The 17,305-nt window shown below is 53.0% G+C and overlaps 2 protein-coding genes across 3 annotated transcripts; one reads left to right on the forward strand and one right to left on the reverse strand.

Annotated features, from left to right (window-relative positions):
* The first annotated feature begins 564 nt into the window (after positions 1-564).
* Positions 565-3,944, forward strand: ELOVL3 (ELOVL fatty acid elongase 3). Its single transcript, XM_019988475.2, has 4 exons — positions 565-1,117; positions 2,002-2,133; positions 2,773-2,924; positions 3,181-3,944. The coding sequence occupies exons 1-4, from the start codon at positions 1,017-1,019 to the stop codon at positions 3,606-3,608; spliced, it is 813 nt and encodes a 270-aa protein (XP_019844034.1). The 5' UTR covers positions 565-1,016; the 3' UTR covers positions 3,609-3,944.
* A 152-nt stretch (positions 3,945-4,096) lies between these two features.
* On the reverse strand, positions 4,097-16,164 carry PITX3 (paired like homeodomain 3). 2 transcript variants are annotated; one of them, XM_019988474.2, is made up of 5 exons: positions 15,953-16,164; positions 14,343-14,462; positions 6,331-6,464; positions 5,954-6,156; positions 4,097-5,437 (listed from the first exon to the last, which is right to left on the reverse strand). In XM_019988474.2, exons 3-5 carry the CDS (start codon positions 6,446-6,448, stop codon positions 4,850-4,852), a joined length of 909 nt encoding a protein of 302 aa, XP_019844033.2. In that variant the 5' UTR covers positions 6,449-6,464; positions 14,343-14,462; positions 15,953-16,164; the 3' UTR covers positions 4,097-4,849. The 2 variants fall into 2 exon arrangements, with proteins under 2 accessions (XP_019844033.2, XP_019844032.2); XM_019988473.2 differs by lacking the exon at positions 14,343-14,462 and having other exon boundaries at positions 15,953-16,163.
* Between the last annotated feature and the right edge of the window lie 1,141 nt (positions 16,165-17,305).

The following is a 17,305-nucleotide window of genomic DNA, read 5'->3' on the forward strand; positions in this document are numbered from 1 at the left end:
TGGGGCTGGGTTCACAGGCAAGGAAAAAGTAGATTTGATAAACACAGACTAGGGAAGAACCGCAGGATACTGGGAGATGAGCAGCACCTCCTCTTCTATAAACCCCTGGCAGTCTCCAGGAAGCCTGAAGACAATAATCCCAGAAGCCCAGAGGGTGACCCCACTTCCTTCCCAGGGTTATTACTGAGTATCAGGCTGGAGCCGGCAGGAATTCAAGAAACTGTAAAGAAACCACAGCCTCAACAACCAACTCTCCAAACATCAACACCAACTACCTCGACAATAAAACTCGTTACAATTCATCTCCCTCCCACTTACAACTGCAGACCAGAAGGAAGCAGAGGGGCCTACGGGAAGGGCTCTTTGCTGCCCCTTCCCCTGCCTGACCCATCCTCATGGGGATGAGCCTGGTTTTCCCAGGGTCTTGGGGAGGCGGGAAACTGACACCCTGTCTCCGAATGGGGGCACTAGAGAAACGGAGGACACCTTCATTCTCTCCTCATTGCCAGATAGGTCAGAACTAAAACCAACTGAGGCAAAGGTTATAGTTGGCAGTGCCAGGAGAAGCCTGTCACATCCCAGTAATCCCAAAGCCACAGCGGCTAAACTAAGCAGGTCAGAGTTGAGGTGGGCGAGAAAAAGATGGGGAGGTGGGCGTGGCGAAGGCCTAAGGTAGTGGGAGGCCTCTGGGGCGCTGCCCTTAAGAATGACCAATCAGAGAGTAGCTTGCAGCCGAGGGGCGGGACCGGGGAGCATCTTTGTCGCGATTGGATGAAGGCCGGGAGCGGGGGAGCCGCGGCGCGCCTAGGACCGCTGCTTTGCAATTTCTCATTATATACTGCAGTGGCCGCGGCTGTGGAAGCCGGCTGGACTGCAGCCCACGTGCCTGCATCTGAGGCTCTGGCTTGCCGCGGAGTTCCTTGCCGCGGGTCTAGTCAGTTCTGCCCCCAAGGTTCTCTCCATCCTCTGTCTCCTAGCTCTCGTCCAGCTCCCGACCTCAGCGTCTGCAAAACAAAATGGTCACAACCGTGAATACTTCAGATGAAATAGAGCAGATGTTCCAGCCCTACAACTTCGAGCTGTTCCGGAACATGAGGCCCTTTTTGGAGGAGTACTGGTGAGACCTGTAGAAGGGGAAGGGCCATGTTAGGGGCCTAACTCTGATGACCGCTATTTGGGGGGATTGGTGGAATGGGGGAGGGCGAGACAGAATACCCACAGAGATTTTGCTAAGGAGCAAAGGTATCGGATTCCCCAGTACTGACTTCACGTCCCTGTTGTCCAAGGTACATACAGGTAGTGTGGCACCTCAAAGAGGTGAGAAAGAAAGGCAGGAATAAGAGGATGGGATGAAGAATTTAGGAGGAGACAAAAACCAAGCGGGGAAAAGTGTAGTGAGAACTCTGAAGACTGGGGTTGATCTGAACTCCTACTCCCACCCACCTTATAGACGACTCTCCATCCTTTGTGGCTGCATGTGTGCGCATGCGTGCATGGGCTGATGCCTGAAGACTGCTCTTCACAGTTATCATCTTGTTCCTCAAATGTTCCATCATCCATGCTGTGGAGAAGGAGGCAAAATCTGGATACTCTTCCAAAATTTCCCCAGACTTTGCCCTAGAGCCCCTCAGAGCTCCAGCCAATTTGCTATGACCAACCAGGCAGAAGCTGTTGCCACATTCTTTGTACATCACAGCCTTGGTTTGCTTCTAGAAATGGACCAGCAGCTGTCACCCACTCCCAACCCCGGGAACCTTGGTTATAGCTGCTGCCCTGTGTAAAGTACTTTACATATATTAACACTGTCAGGAGAGGAGTGTTATTCCCCCCATAAAAATAAGGAAACTGATGCTCAGAGAAGGAAGTAGGTTTTCCAGTGTCACACAGCTAGTAAGTGGCAGAAGTAGAATTTCAATCCAGAGCACTGACCTGGAGATGAGTGGACATTCCTCTAACCAGCTCCCACCCATAAGCCCATCCACTCTGCCTTCTGCCTGCCAGGACAACCTCATTCGCCATAGCTCTGATCTACCTGCTGCTCATCTTCGTGGGGCAAAACTACATGAAGGCACGGAAGGGCTTCAACCTGCAGGGACCTCTCATCATTTGGTCCTTTTGCCTTGCAGTCTTCAGGTAAGACCTTCCCCACTCCAACCTATCTTGTAGACCCTAGACCCTCATTCTATCCCTAAGAGCTTTCTAAAAACCTCAATTGCATCAACTGCCCAAGTTGCCTCCTAACTCTCTCCTTATTCTGTTCTTTCAGCTCTGACTCCTCTCCCCGGGTTCCACTCTCCTGTCTTCCTTCTTCTCCAGTTCCTAGACTAGTAGTCTCTGCTCTCTCTCATGAGACCTCTTGTGCTCATTGAGTCTGGATAATTCCAACAATTTCCCCAGCCTCTAATACTCTCTGCATCTAACACTCTCTCCCAAGACCTTCCAATAACTTCCCCAGCCCCTTCTTTCCATATTCCCTCCTCACCCCCATCCTGCCACCTGTCTCCTTCCAGGCTCCTACCCATCCTATGAACCCTATTCCCTAGCTCAGTTTTCAGTCTCAGCCTCTAGCACTCCCTGGTCCCTCCCCAGCCTTCATGTCTTCTATTTTCTAGATTACTGGTTGGCTTTACCAGGTTGGCATTGGGATCTCAGAAGCTGTGACCCCTTTGGAAGGGTGGGGAGGTGGTGGAACTTGGATCAGTGACTTGACCAGGCCAAGGGTTAAGGTGCCTGGGAATGACCCTTTCACCCTTTTCCTCTGTTCCATTTCAGTATCTTCGGGACACTGAGGGTGTGGGGCTACATGGGGGCCGTGCTACTTAGGGGGAGCCCAAAGCAAACTGTTTGCTTCACCTCCTTCGTCGACAGTCCCATAATCCAATTCTGGTCCTTCCTGTTTGTTCTCAGCAAGGTCGTTGAACTTGGTGAGTGGCAAGGGTTTGTCTCTCTGGTGTCCAGTCAGTTGCATCCCTCCACAGGCCCTCCCCTTTACCCATCACATGGAGACTTCCTTCCCCACCCCTGGGTCCTAAAAACACCTCTCACCCAAGCCCCTCTTCAGATTCTCTGCCATAAAGACCCCTCTCCCTGTCCTGAAAATTTCCCATGTGCCCCCACATCAAGTTCAGAGGGTGGTCCCAACACTAGGTGATATGTTAGCTATGACTCCTCATCTCCCAGGAGACACGGCCTTCATCATCCTGCGTAAGCGGCCACTCATCTTTGTGCACTGGTACCACCACAGCACAGTGCTGGTGTACTCGAGCTTTGGATACAAGAACAAGGTGGCTGCAGGCGGCTGGTTCATGACCATGAACTTTGGTGTACATGCCGTCATGTACACCTACTACACTCTGAAGGCTGCCAAAGTGAAGTCCCCCAGCTGGTTTCCCATGCTCGTCACCAGCCTGCAGATCCTGCAGATGTTTATAGGAGCCACTGTCTGTATCCTGGCTTACATCTGGAGACAGGAAAAGGGATGCCACACCACAGAGGAACACTTCTTCTGGTCCTTCATCTTGTATGCAACCTATTTCGTTCTTTTTGCCAAGTTCTTCCACCAAAACTACATAATTCCCAGGATCAAAGCCAAGACCAAGAGCCAGTAAACAGTTGGAGAAAGAGAAGAAGCCCCAAGCCCTCTCTCCTCCCCAGGGGACTGAGGGGCTGAGCTTAGGTTTGAGGGAATGATTAGGAAGCCTTTCCTGTATGGTTTCCCCATGGGATGTATACTCCAAGGTGGCAGGAGATGATGACAGTCAAGAAGTATCACCCCTGGGGTGGGGATATGATCTAGTACTTTGATGTTTCTGTTGTTAATGTGAAGGCCAAGCAGGCCCTGGGATGGGGGTGGGACTAAGGAGGCTCCCCCAAACTGAGTTATTTATGTTTCCAGAAATCTTTCTCCTTCTTGCTCTGTTTTTTAATTAAAGATTCCAACAAGGTTTTCAGGGTTTGGGGATTTACAGGAAGGAGGCGACTGCTGTGTTGGAGGAGGGCCGCTGGCAGTGGGATGATGAGTGGGTGAGAAGCTTACAACAGTGTGTGGAAGGCTGAGAGTCACACACAGAGACATTCAATAAGAATCCTAGGCCTGTTAGGCACTTAATAAATGTCTGTTACAGACCAGAATTTTATTGCTGTTAGAGGCAAAAGCCCCTCATAGGAACAGTGAGAAACAGATGCGCAAAGGTGGAGTAAATTTCTAAAGTCGTAGGCTTCCTAAGTTCCAGAATTGACACTTCAAAGCTGACCTTCCAGTTATCCTCCATGAGACCACGAGGCGGCGCTGCAGTACCAGCTTTGTCCAAGCCATACACACCTACACAGACACGCACGCTTCGGGCGCCGCTTGGCTCCGGGAATCCCCAGGCCTCTCCATCCTGGGGTTGAGGGGTTGAGGACTGAAGCTCTAGAAGCCTCGACCCGCACATCTTTCCTGTAAACCCAGTTCTCCTTTAAAAATGGGGAAGGATGAGGGGAGGGAGCTCAACCGCAACTCTGAATCACCAGGCCTCTGACAGTCCGCGCACGTTTATTTCATTTATCTTTGAAAACCAGGGAGAGGGAGTCTGGAGAAGGCGAGGTGGGCCAAAGGTGAATTGGCCCCCCGGGGAACTGGTCCCTGTTCCTGGCCTTAGTCCCAGGGTCTCGGACTAAGGGTCCAGTCCGCCCCTCAGGCCTGGGAGTGGGGGAAGGCTCTCTCCTGAGCCGGCCGCCTCCCCAACCCCGACTGCCCGGCTCTCCTCTCAGACCCCGAGGGCGGGGGCAAGCCAGTCAAAACAACCCCAGTCCGTCGAGGCTGTGAATTACCGCCCCACCCTCAGGGATGATCGACGGGCAGCGCCCTTCAGACGGGCCGTTCCACAGCATACTGGCACGGACTGAGGTTGGCGGCCGGCGGCGGCCCCGGCACGGTGGGATAGCTGAAAGAGGCGTGCTGTTTGGCCTTGAGCCGCAGGCTGGCCAAACTCGAGTTACACGGGTCCCGATATACGTAGGGGGAAGAGGCGGCGGCGGCGGCTGCGGCTGCGGCCGAGGCGTAAGGGCAGGACACGGCCCCGGAGGACACCGCGGCTGGAGCCAGCCCGGGGGGCCCCCCGCCTAGGCCCTGCAAGGCCCCGTGCCCAGGCACGGTGCCTGGGGCGGTCGCGCCCGAGGGCACCATGGACGCGGAAATGGAACTGGGTGGCGAGAAGACGGGCTGCGAAGCCAGAGGCCCCACGTTGACCGAGTTGAAGGCGAACGGGAAGGTCTTGGCGGCGAGCGGCGGGCCGAGGGCCTTGGGTGGCCAGTTGCCGTACGAGTAGCCGGGGTACACCTCCTCGTAGGGCGGCACTAGCCCCCCGAGCGGCGCCGCGAAGCCGCCCTTGCACAACTCCGCCTGCTGGCTGCGCTCGCGCTTTCTCCACTTGGCGCGCCGGTTCTTGAACCACACCTGCGGGCGTGGGAGGAAGGTAGTCAGGACCTGGACCCCCAGGGCGGCTGGTGGACCGGTCGCCCAGGTGGGGAATTCAAGCGGGGTCCGGGTCCGGGCGGAGTATAAAGAAGATAAGGTGGCTGGAGGAGAATGGGGTGGTGGAGCAACGGCACGGGGTTGGGGAGGAGCGCATGCGGGACGGAGACGGGGGTGACAGTATTGGGGGGTGGCGAGGGCAGCAGGAGGGGTCTAGGAGAGGTGAAGAGAAGAACCAGAGATAGTGCCAAGGGAGAAGAAGCGCTCCGTCTAGGGTGAGAGGGTGGAGGAAGAGAAGAGATTGGAGGTTGGTGGAAAAAAGGCCGTGGGGGCAGCGGGCCCTGGGCGAGGGACGTCGGATTTTGGGTCGGAGGAAGGGGCAGGCAGGGCAGAACTACAGGCTGCCGTTTCCGAAGCTGCTTGCTGAGCGGCCCGCGAGAGGGAGGCCCGAGGTGGAAGGGAGGGTGGTGGTGGAGGGAGACCGCCGAGGGTCCGTACCCGCACGCGGGCCTCGGTGAGGTTGGTCCACACGGCGATCTCTTCGCGCGTACTCATATCGGGGTAGCGGTTCCTCTGAAAGGTCGCTTCCAGCTCCTGCAGCTGCTGGCTGGTGAAGTGCGTGCGCTGCCGCCGCTGCTTTTTCTTCAGCGAACCGTCTTCCGGGGAGCCGCCGGGCAGCGAAACCGAGGCCTTCTCCGAATCTGGGAGCCGGGGTGGGGTCTGTCACAGCACATCCTTGCCTGCGCGGATTCCCTGGCTCGGGGACTTCCTCCGTGGGCCGCCCCCCACCTCGCACCCGGGCTCCCACTCCCGGGTCCCACCCGGTTAGGGATGGAGCTTTTATTTCCCCCACCCCCAGAAGGGGGCGCGCTCACCGCTGTGCTCTTGGCCCTTGCAGCCGTGTTCGGGGAGTGGGGGGTGGGGGGTGCCCGCATCTGACAGCGAGAGGGCCGGGCTCCGGGCCTCTGCCTCGCTCAGCAGGCCGAACTCCATTGGGGGCTCGAGAACTCTGAAGGTAAGAGAAGACACAGACCAGGTTAATGGGAATAAAATCTCCAGGTTATCTCGTTCCCAGTACAGAAGTGTTTCCCCATCTTCCCCTTTCTCAACCACCAACATAAAGCTACCCTTCTAATCTGAGGTGCCCTAGGTTAGAATGGGGAAACAGCAGCCTAAGTGGGGAAAGGTGCCTACTCAGAGGTTTCATACACAGTTATACACACTAGATTTTGATTTGTTCCATGCTGGGCATCTAGAACAGTTGGCAGTTGGTGTTCAATAATCATTGAATTAGTGAAAACCTCACTATAGCACATTGCATACCACACAACACATCCTTAAAAAATCAAATTCCCTCTCACACGAATGCCCAATATCCCCATAAACTCAAACGTGCCTCTCAGCCAGTCTGAACCTGTGTTATTCACTCTCCCATGGGACGGATTTGCTTTTGAACCAGACCTGATACTTTCCCTGTAAGGAGAATCACTGCTATCATTTATGAGTACTAACTATGTGCCTTCACCTCATTATCTCTCCTCACAAGAATGGATCAATGTTAGGTATGATCACCCTTTTTTAGGCGTGGAAACTGAGACATGAAGTAATGATGAAGATCACAAAGTTTGTAAGTAGTAGAGTTATGATCTGAATCAGGTCTGTGAGATTCCTAAGATATGCTTTTGTTTGCTTTTTCAAACTGTGTTCTTTGGGGTCCTCCCTGCCCCGCAAACTCCCTCAGGGACTGGAACTCAGAGCTAACCTCAGGGATAGAAATCTAGCCTGATCTTACTCAGGTCAGCTTCAACTAGGGCAGCCCTGCTTTTGTCGGTTTTATTTATGCTTTCTTGAGAGACTTCATTTGAAGAAAGGGTTCTAGGATCAAAAACAAGTTTAAGAATCTTGTCTGCTTCTGTACATTGCACCCCATGAGTCACCACTCTCTCCCACGCCCTCCTGAAGTCCCACCTCAGGCTGTGGGTGTAGGTTTCTTAAAAGCCACTTCTGACCATTACTCCCCATGCCAAATCTCTCCTGACATTGCCCAGGAGCCTGCCTGGGTCCTCCTCCAGGTCTCCCCCTGCAGGGTCCCCCTTTCTGCTAGCTCTCCCAGGCCCCCTCTGGTGGGAGGAAGGGAAAGGGGCACTAGTGGGACTCAAGACTCCAGATGCCTCTTGGTCAGAGGAGAACCAATGGAGGCTAAGGACCAAGGAGCAGGGGTGAAGAGCTATGTAGGGGGGCGGGGTCCATCTGCCTCCCCATTAAGAGGGACTTAATGCAGGCTGTGCAAGGTGGCATTAATGTGGCGGATTAGCCCAGATAGAGACGTGTGTCACTTGGCTGCTCTGAATTGATTAGGAGCCTTTCTAAGAGAGGCGCAGATGGGCAGTGGCCTGTATTTGCACATGGTAATGCCCCCTTCAACCAGCTCAGACATGACAGCTGCCCCCCCCCCCCCCCGCACCAAGCTAGTTTGAGTGGGACAGAGGTCAAGGCAGGAGGCTGAGAAACAGTCCTTATTCTTTCCACAGGCAGAGAGGACTAGACCTTAGACCCCTTCCTAGGGTTGGAGAAGCAGGGCTGAAGGGAACCCCAAAGGAAGGAGAGAAGTCAGGCCAGGGATGGGAGGGCTCAGCTTCCCTCGCCTTCCAGGTCTGAGGACAGAGTCAGAGGCTTAGGACTGGGCTGATGATGCTCCCATAGAAGGGAGAGGCCCTTGGGAGGGACCTGGAGCAGCCTGGACTAGTAGCTCTTCCCAAGTAGCTGTGGAGGCTTAGAACTAACAGGTGGAAAAAGGGGTGCTCTGAAATCTCTTCATACCCTAAGATGCCCTCAAAATTGCAAACCACACCCCTGACTTCTCCAGAGGCCCACAGGAGCAATGCAGAGCTGGGAAAAGAAGGACAGTTGGGTTTGCCTGTAGGAAAAGCTGAATTCCACGATTGCCATTCATCCTTCCAGTCTGCTTTGGCTCCAGACTTCCCATTTTCCAAACTCCCCCTTCCCCAAGCATTCCATACCTGTGTCTTGGTTTCACCCTTTATTTCAGCAGAGGGAGGCAGAGTGAGGAAAGATAAGGGCCAGAATAAAAGACGAGACTGAGAAAGCAGAGTTCAGGCTGTGTGTTCCCAAAGACAGACAGACACATATGCAGACAAATACAGGCCCCCTCTCAGACAAAATAAGCACTTGGACTTGGAGCTAGAGGCATACAAACACACACTCTCTCCCACACATGTGCCCCCACATTCAGGCAGACAGACACACACCGTCACACAGTCTCCTCTCTCTGTGACAGGGACAGCTGCCTCGGCTGTTTTGGAGCTAGCCATTATCCCCCCTCCCCCTTCCTGGCCCCTTTGAACCTCAGCTCTCAGTCCCAGGAACTAAGGACTCTGTGGGGGAGGAGGAAGCCCGAGGAGCCAGCGAAGTGGTCTATGCTCAGTGGCTGCTGGGGATAGCCTGTTTGGCTGAGTGGGGGAAGGTATGAGAATGCTGGAAGAATAGGATGGGGTCGTGGTGGGGGCAGAAAGTGATGAGCACCCCCCCAATCCCGCCCTGACCCAGGAAAGTAATCTGGTATACCGCAAAGAAACTAGGTTTAGATTCAAAAGATCTGAGTTCATGTCCTGGATCCTCAATTTACTAGCTGTGTGTCCTTGGCAAATTACCTCTCTGGGCATGTTCTTTTCATCTGTAAAAGTAAGATTATAATTCCTTCTCTACCTCTCTTCAGTATTGTGAAGAGGTTAAAATAAAACATAACATTTAAAAATGAGTAGGGGTCAAACTCTATCCAAGTTTTTTTCTCATTTATTGAAATGAGAAGGTTGGGCACCTTCTATGAGCTAGGCATTGAGTAAGGTGCTCAGGATAGAGTCAGAAATAAGGGATCATTTTTGTCTCTGCCTTTGCTTGACTGGTTCACCTCCCTAGCTTCTGTCTCCCAGTGAAAAATTGCTCTGTGAATAAAGGTGAGTATGCTGGATTTTAGAGAGGGATGCATGTGTGTGTTGTGAGCGCTCTGTTCGAAACCTAAAAGTGGGCCCAGTCAATAAGGAAACAGCCACATGGGTGGAGTAGCCCAAACTGGGAGCTAATCTGGGGACCCGGGATGGGTAGGAGAGGAAAGAATGAAGGCTTCAGACTCTTGACTGCGTTAGTAATAGCAGCAAGAGGAAAGGCGGTTGAGAAGGGCCCTGCCTATGAAGCTGAAAAGGTAGGAACACTAATGCCAAGAAGGCAACAGAGAGAGAGAGGGTGGGGGCAGAGGCCTCTAGCAGATTGTGTCCGGTGGGCTGGTCAGGCAGAGGCTGGGGGCGCCAAGCTGTTGTCTGAGCTGGAGACAGGCTGGCTGAGGATTAAGCTCCCCCAAACTGCTGGAGGTCGGGAAGCTGGGGAGTTGGGACTGCAGCCAGGGACTTCGCCTCACTCAGTGGACAGGGATAAGCAATAGGTCTAGAAGCCACAGGTTTGGTTGATGCTGGTCAGACATACCAGGAAAGACCAGAGAGAGTCAAGAGATAACAGTGGTGCTGAGTTCAGCTCTTGGGGTGGGGGGCCTCCTGCCCCACCCAAGCCTTTCTGACAGGCCCTGCAGGGGATAGATACATAGCCCAGTACCACTGGTTTCAAGGTGACAATCCCAGCCCTAGGGAGAATAGAGGGCTTGCAGGTGACCTTTGACTCTGAAATACAGCATGGAATTACAGGAAGCTGTCATGGACCACAGTAAGGACAAAATATCCAAGATAATTAAAGTGGGAGAACAGAGACTGCCCCAGAGCAGAGAGGCTATAGTGGGGAGGCCATGATTTCTAAGGGACACAACTTATGGCAAGAAGGTTACTTTCATGTGCACCCACTTTTGTCCTGAAGACAAAGGGTAGACGAGGGCCATAGCCAGAGAGCCCCCAAGTAGTTGTAAGTGCAATGCCCAAAGCACAAGGTACACCCTGGAACTGAAATGGGAGAAAACCTTTTTCTTGCAGAGACTGAATGAAAAGGAAGATAAGAGGGGATGGAATTGTAATGCTGTAGCTCAGCTCAGCCAGCAGTAAGTTAGTGAATAGGTGAAGAGTTGACTCATTGGAAAAGACTCTGATGCTGGGAGGGATTGGGGGCAGGAGGAGAAGGGGACAACAGAGGATGAGATGGCTGGATGGCATCACTGACTCGATGGACGTGAGTCTGAGTGAACTCCGGGAGTTGGTGATGGACAGGGAGGCCCGGCGTGCTGCGATTCATGGGGTCGCAAAGAGTCAGACACGACTGAGCGACTGATCTGATCTGAGAGCCCTTAACAGGATGGAACCTGAAACTAAAAGTGAGGCCCTTAAGTGGACACAGCCTCATGTACATTAGGGATGCTGAGCATCCACACTGTCTGGTCTCCTGAGTTGCTGTGAGCAAATGAAAGCAAAGGAAGACAGCCATGGACAAGGTTCAACAGCCCCAAGAGGAAACCCTAAGACTCAGGTGGAGGCATCAATGATTTGATGCACTTACTTTATCAAGGGGTAAATCAGGGATTGGGCTTCCCAGGTGGCTCAGTGGTAAAGAATCTGCCTACCAAGCAGGAGATGCAGGTTTGATCCCTGGGTCAGGAAGATCCCCTGCAGAAGGAAATGGCAACCCACCCCAGTATTCTTGCCTGGGAAATCCCACGGTCAGAGAAGATACCCAAGAACAGTAAGGGCACAAGACCCTAACTTCTAAGAGCTTACAGTCTGGGGAGGCAAACAGAGCATAGGATAAAATGATGGACTGCATGGGCCTGACTCTCAGATGGTGGAAGCTCAGAGACACAGAAGCCCGTGTAAGGTGGCATCAAGTTTTGGGGCTCAGAGAATGTAGCTGCTCTGGAAATTAGAGAGGCAGAGAAGGCAGCGGAAGCTTCTAAATAAAAGAGCCAGGGTCTCGATGGGGGCAATGGGAGATCATCAGAAAAACGTGGTCAGGCTGTGGAGGCATCCAATGAGGGGCAAAGGGTTGGGGTTCAGCTAGAGAATTCTCAGCTTTTCTATGAAAAACTCCCCTAAGACTAGTAAGAGAGAATATAGTATGGGAAACTAGGGGTACAACCTGAAAGAGCTGCCGCCAGTATGAAATTTCTTTGAGATCTTCAGCCTTATGTTAAAATTGGAAGCAAATTTTGCATTCTATCCCACATTCATGTTTGTTTTAAAAAAATCAATCTATTTATTTTAATTGGAGGCTAATTACAATATTTTAGTGATTTTTGCCATACGTTGACATGAATCAGCTATGGGTGTACATGTGTCCCCCATCCTGAACCCCCTTCCCACCTCCTTCCTCATCCCATCCCTCAGGGTCCATCCCAGTGCACCAGCCCTGAGCACCTTGTCTCATGCATCGAACCTGGACTGGCGATCTATTTCACATATGATAATATACATGTTTCAACGCTATTCTCTCAAATCATCCCACCCTCGCCTTCTCCCACAGAGCCCAAAAGTCTGTTCTTTACATCTGTGTCTCTTTTGCTGTCTTGCATATAGGGTCATCGTTACCATCTTTCTAAATTCCATATATACGTGTTAATATACTGCATTGGTATTTTTCTTTCTGACTTACTTCACTCTGTATAATTTAATACAAAAATAATATTTTCTCTTCAAATCTCCAAGAGACATCTTCAAGTGACATCACCACACCAGGAAGATGGACCCAGTGTAGCCTGCAGTGTCATGCCACTCCCACTCCTATACTGCCCCCTGCAACCCGCTACTGAGAAGCAGCGCTCCAAGCAGAGAGAGTGACTTAAAAGCAATATCTTTGGGATCTTTTTTGGGCAATGATGAGCAGAATGGATTGGGCAGGGGAGAAATAGGAAAGGGGAAACTATTAACTGACAGATGAAAAGTAAAGAAGGCCTCAGGGGAGGAAAAGTAGTAGGGAGAGTTCTAAGAGTGGCTTTCTCACCCCACATCTTCTCTTCTGTTTCCCTATCACTCATCATGGGTCCCTGTCAGTGACCAGAGACTAGACACTCTAGATATTCCCAAAGCTCAGGACCTGGGTGCCATCTTCAGGTTAGTTGCCTCCCCTACATGCTAGGAAGCATCACTTAGATTGAATGGAGAAGAAAAGATTTGAGTAGTGTGTTTCTCTTATGCTCACCCCCAACTTAGCTCCAGCATGCCTCCCTTGCCCTCTATTCCTGGACCTGGGTTCTGGGCCCATATTCACATCCTTGAGCTGGAGGCAGGGAGGGATCAGATCAGGATATTTGGTCTGAGAGAGTAGGCATTTGGGGAGTTCCCTAGAACTCTTCTCAAGGAGGGATGGGGATAGTGGGTGGCATCTGAAGTCTAGGATAGGGTGTCCCATCTGTCACTGAGAATCTTCCTGTGGCTGTACCACGGATGCTAGCAGGCTGATCTAAGGTTTGAGAGGCACCCTTCCAAACGAAGATTCTGTGCTTACAGTGGACCTACAGTTTGAGCATAATAATATCAGTAATGTTTCTTATTACTGTGTTTCTTCTCCATTTGCAAAGGGGCTTCCAAATACATGATTTCATTGAACTCTTACAACCACCTTATATGCCAGGAATGACCATTCCATTTCACCTCTAAAAGATAAATTTGTCCATGGTTATAGAGATTGAAGTGGAGAAGGCAATGGCACCCCACTCCAGTACTCTTGCCTGGAGAATCCCATGGACGGAGGAGCCTGGTGGGCTGCAGTCCATAGGGTCGCTAAGAGTCAGACACGACTGAGCGACTTCACTTTCACTTTTCACTTTCATGCATTGGAGAAGGAAATGGTAACCCACTCCGGTGTTCTTGCCTGGAGAATCCCAGGGATGGTGGAGCATGATGGGCTGCCGTCTATGGGGTCGCACAGAGTCGGACACGACTGAAGTGACTTAGCAGCAGTAGCAGCAGCATAGAGGTTGAAGAGGTTCTAATCCAGTTCTCCTAAGACCAGGGACTGAGCTCTTGCCACTCCTCGCCCCCTCCACCCCAGCTACCATTTGTGGCTCTGACATGCATTGATCCTTCCAAGCCCTTAAGGGATTCCATTTCTACTTCCTGCCTTTACCACCTCCCTGGAAATGAGCTCGGGAAGTTTGCTGCCCACTGTGTGCCAAGGAACATTTTCCCATTCATCCTGTGCTTGCATCATTCCAGTTCTAAGAGGCCCCCTCATCTCTGGTTTCAGGATCTGGGGAGCAAACAAATCTGCTTATCTAGGTCTTTCCTTATTTTGTGGATTTCCATCCTATCTCACTTTCCAGAGGCCTAAACTTTCAAGTTTGCTCTCTCCAGCAGCCCCTAGCTCCTCCTTCTGCCACCATTCTCTGACCCTTCGCTAGGTCCATGACATTCTTCCTAAGAGCCAGTGACCAGGCATTCAATCAGCTAAACAACTTTATGCAGGGACAAGAGAAGGTTCTGTCTTTTGTTTCCAGCCATCTTTATTATAATGCCATTGCCTTTTTGGCAAAAGCAGAATCTAGGGGTATGGTCTTCAGAGCACCATCTGTAACGCCTTCCCTATTCCGTTCCTGACTCAGATCCCTTCATTTCACCCATAATTTCAGTGTTTTCCAAAGACAATAGGAGCACAAGCCCCTTGAAAAGGGTATCAAAATGTGATGGGGAATGACTGGGATGTGACTCTATATTTATCAAAAAGGGATGAGGGACAAAAGAGTTTGGAAAACAATGTCCTAGCCAGTGATAAGTGAACTTTAAAATTAAGGAGTGGAAGTGGGAGTGTGGGGAAGACGTATGGGGAGTGTGGTGAGGGTGAGAAAGGTTGGAACCCACTTGTTTAGATTACTCATTGCTGAATATATTACCCTGCACTTGTCCCCATGAAACTCAGTCGCAAAACGGGCTGTTTGCTTACTTACATAGATCAGAAGAGTTCCCTCTACTTTGTTCCCTTCAGCTTAACTGGGTTCTGGGTAAAGAGTTGGAGTCAGAGTGGGCGGTCATTGTATGGATCCAAAGAAATCAGGGCCCTCTCCCAGCTGTAGGAAAAGCAAATACGGTAGTTGGGTAGGGCTGAGACATCCTTCCCAACCAGAGATGGAGGGCAATCTGGGTCCTGTGTTGGATCCCAGTGTCTGGATCCCGTGTGTCTCCAACTCAGCCACCAGGGTGGTGGGGAGATTGGTGGGACTGAGGAAGCAAAAAGGGAAACAAGACCCCAGAGTTTGCTTTGCTAAAGGGCTGCAGTTTTCTCTTTGGGCCTGGGCTCCTGCCTACTGTGGGAAAGGAGACTCTAGCCTGGTGAAATCCAGGCAGAGTCTGGGGTGGGGTGTCTGGTCAGCTGTACTGGAATTAGGGGTGACTGAGTTTGTGAGGGAACTGAAGCTGTCAGGGGCTTGTGCTAGGCTCCTCCTTGCCCCCCTCCTTGCCCTTTGTGAGTCATTCCTTCCTTTCCTACTTTTGATTCCCACTAGCAGTCCCACCATTGCTCCGTCTCCACAAATCTGGATTCTGGAAGTCCGGGGTGATGCTCGGAACATGTCTAATCTAGGTTGGAGAGGGAATGTCTCCGGGTGCCACTCCAACCCAAGGCCACGTATCAGCTTTCACTCTCGGTCCCTGCTCCCTGCCCCGCAGCCCCTAGCAGAGAGACAAGTTTGCAAAGTGTGAACTGGGATTCTAGGCAACCCACCACAGCGAACCCCACCGTACACGCAGCCCCTGGCCAGGCGCTGCTGGGTAATGAACATGCCACTCGGCCAGGGACATTCTGTCCACCGCTGCCCGACACAGCGTCTGCTCTAGAGAGACCAACCTAGCTTCCCCGGACATTCTGTCCGCTTTGAGAACCGCGCGCGGCGGACATTCCGTCCGATTCCCTGGCTTTCCCAGGTCGGAACCCATCAGGGCCCTGGGACCCGCCAGACCCGTCGTCTGGTCACTTGGACTACCTAACCTCGGCCCTGCAGCCCGAACAGCGGCCATCTGACACGGTCGCTGTCGGGTTCTCACAACACGGCTCCTATCCCAACTGCAAAGCAGCTACGAAGAAAAGCGTGTGCGACTAACACACCCCTGCTCCCAGGCCCTGGAGTCTGAGACCCAGCCCGGGGGCGTCTGGCATTGCCAACTGCCCCCTTGCTGGGCGGCCGCCGCCAGCTCCCCCCGCTGGCCACAACCCTTTTAGCACCCGGGCTGTCGGCCCCGCGCCCCAGGTTCCCAGGGAGCTTCCTGATAATTGGTTTCCCAACGCTGCGCCGCTTCGCAGAGCTCCTGTCCTGACCTCATGACTCCGACTTCTCTTCGGATCCCTCGAATCTTCCCCTTCTAAGTCCCCCGAGTCCTGGCTCTAAGTTTCCCCTTTTCTAAGTCCTGGCCCCAGGTCTACAGTCCGTTCTCCCAGTCTCGACCTGTTCCCCAGGCACCGTTCTACAGTTCAGCCGCCCTAGGTCCCGTTTTAGGGATCCCGAAGTCCGGCCATGGCCCCTCTGCCCGGTGAGCCCCTGTCCCCGCATGGTCAAGCACTCACAGTGAGTCCCGCAGCAGGCAGACTCCCGGCAGCGGCGGCGGCGGCCGCAGTCTGGAGGGCAAGCAGGGGCCAGAGGCCGGGCACCCGGCCGGGGTGGGGGCCGCCCCCCTGAGCCCGGGGCCGCCGCTCCGCTCCGGCGCTCCCGGACTCGCTGGGAGAGAGTAAGCCTCGCCGCGGACTGCCACCCCCCGCCAGCGCCCATTCACTTTATGGCAGCCCAGGGCGCCCCCAGCCAGCAGCGGCTAGCCTCGCGCATCGGGCCCCGCCCCCTTCCAGCTGCACTGCCGGGGCTCCACCCTTTCCAGCTGTGAATTTTCTGGCCCCGCCCTCAGGGGAGGGGTCTGGCCGGCGCGGAGCCAACAGCCCCGCCCCCCGGCCAATCGGAGGCCCTCCTCAGCAACTGGGCCACGCCCCTCCCCACGTGGCTGAAACAGCGCTCGCGGAGAACTGCGTGAACTGGGTATCCCCACCGAGCTCGGGCGGGTAGGCTGCGAGATGGGGCCAGGCAACCACCCTGAGCGAAGTGGAACCGGTGCTGGGGGATAGAGCCAGGTGGGGGTGGGGGGGCGCACGGCCCGGGAGAGACCGCGGGGTTTCAGCACTCAGACTTCGTTGCCGCTCAAATTTCGGTGATTTTCTCCACTTGTCGCTGTCTGTCTCTCTGCCCTTTTGTCTCAGCTCCAATCCTCCCACTTCTCGCCTTTTTTTTTCCTTCGCCACCACTTTGCTGTTTGTCTCACTCCTCCGTCCCCTGCCACTTCGAAAGACTAATTTCTGTTTCTGACCCTCTTTTTCTTTTTTCCCTTGCATCTTTCTCTCTTCCTCTTCTCGGCTGCCACTCCTCCCCCAAGCCCCTTTTCCCTCTCTTCCAAGAAAGTAGCTTCGTGGAGAATTTGGAGTGAGATAAATTAAAACAGCATTCTAACCCTGCCATCAGTTGCAACATTGCCAAGTGACCTTGCACATGTAACTTAACTATGATTCCCTTATTCCTCACCCACCCTGTAAAATTAAAGGAGATTCTAGCTGAATCTCAGGGTTTGGCCTGGGCACTCTTCAGAGACCTGGGCAAGTTCCCTGTCAGTCTGCTCTCTTATCTTACATAGGCTATGTTCTCCCAGACTTATCAAGGCTACCTTCTTCTTGGTGATACCAAGTTCAGTTCTGTGGGTAAGGTGTGGCCTGGTGCTTGCAGGTTAGGGAGTTGCAAAGGATAGGACAGATTTCCTAAGGAATATGTGGAGTCAGGCTGAGTTGCTAGGGTGTCCCTGAGGGCCCTAAGCCCTATTACATAATATACTCCTAAGGTGAATCTGACTAGTCATGTCTTTGCCTAAAACCCTTCAATGGCTC

This window comes from Bos indicus, chromosome 26 (assembly GCF_029378745.1).
Source record: "Bos indicus isolate NIAB-ARS_2022 breed Sahiwal x Tharparkar chromosome 26, NIAB-ARS_B.indTharparkar_mat_pri_1.0, whole genome shotgun sequence".
Lineage (NCBI taxonomy): Eukaryota > Metazoa > Chordata > Mammalia > Artiodactyla > Bovidae > Bos > Bos indicus.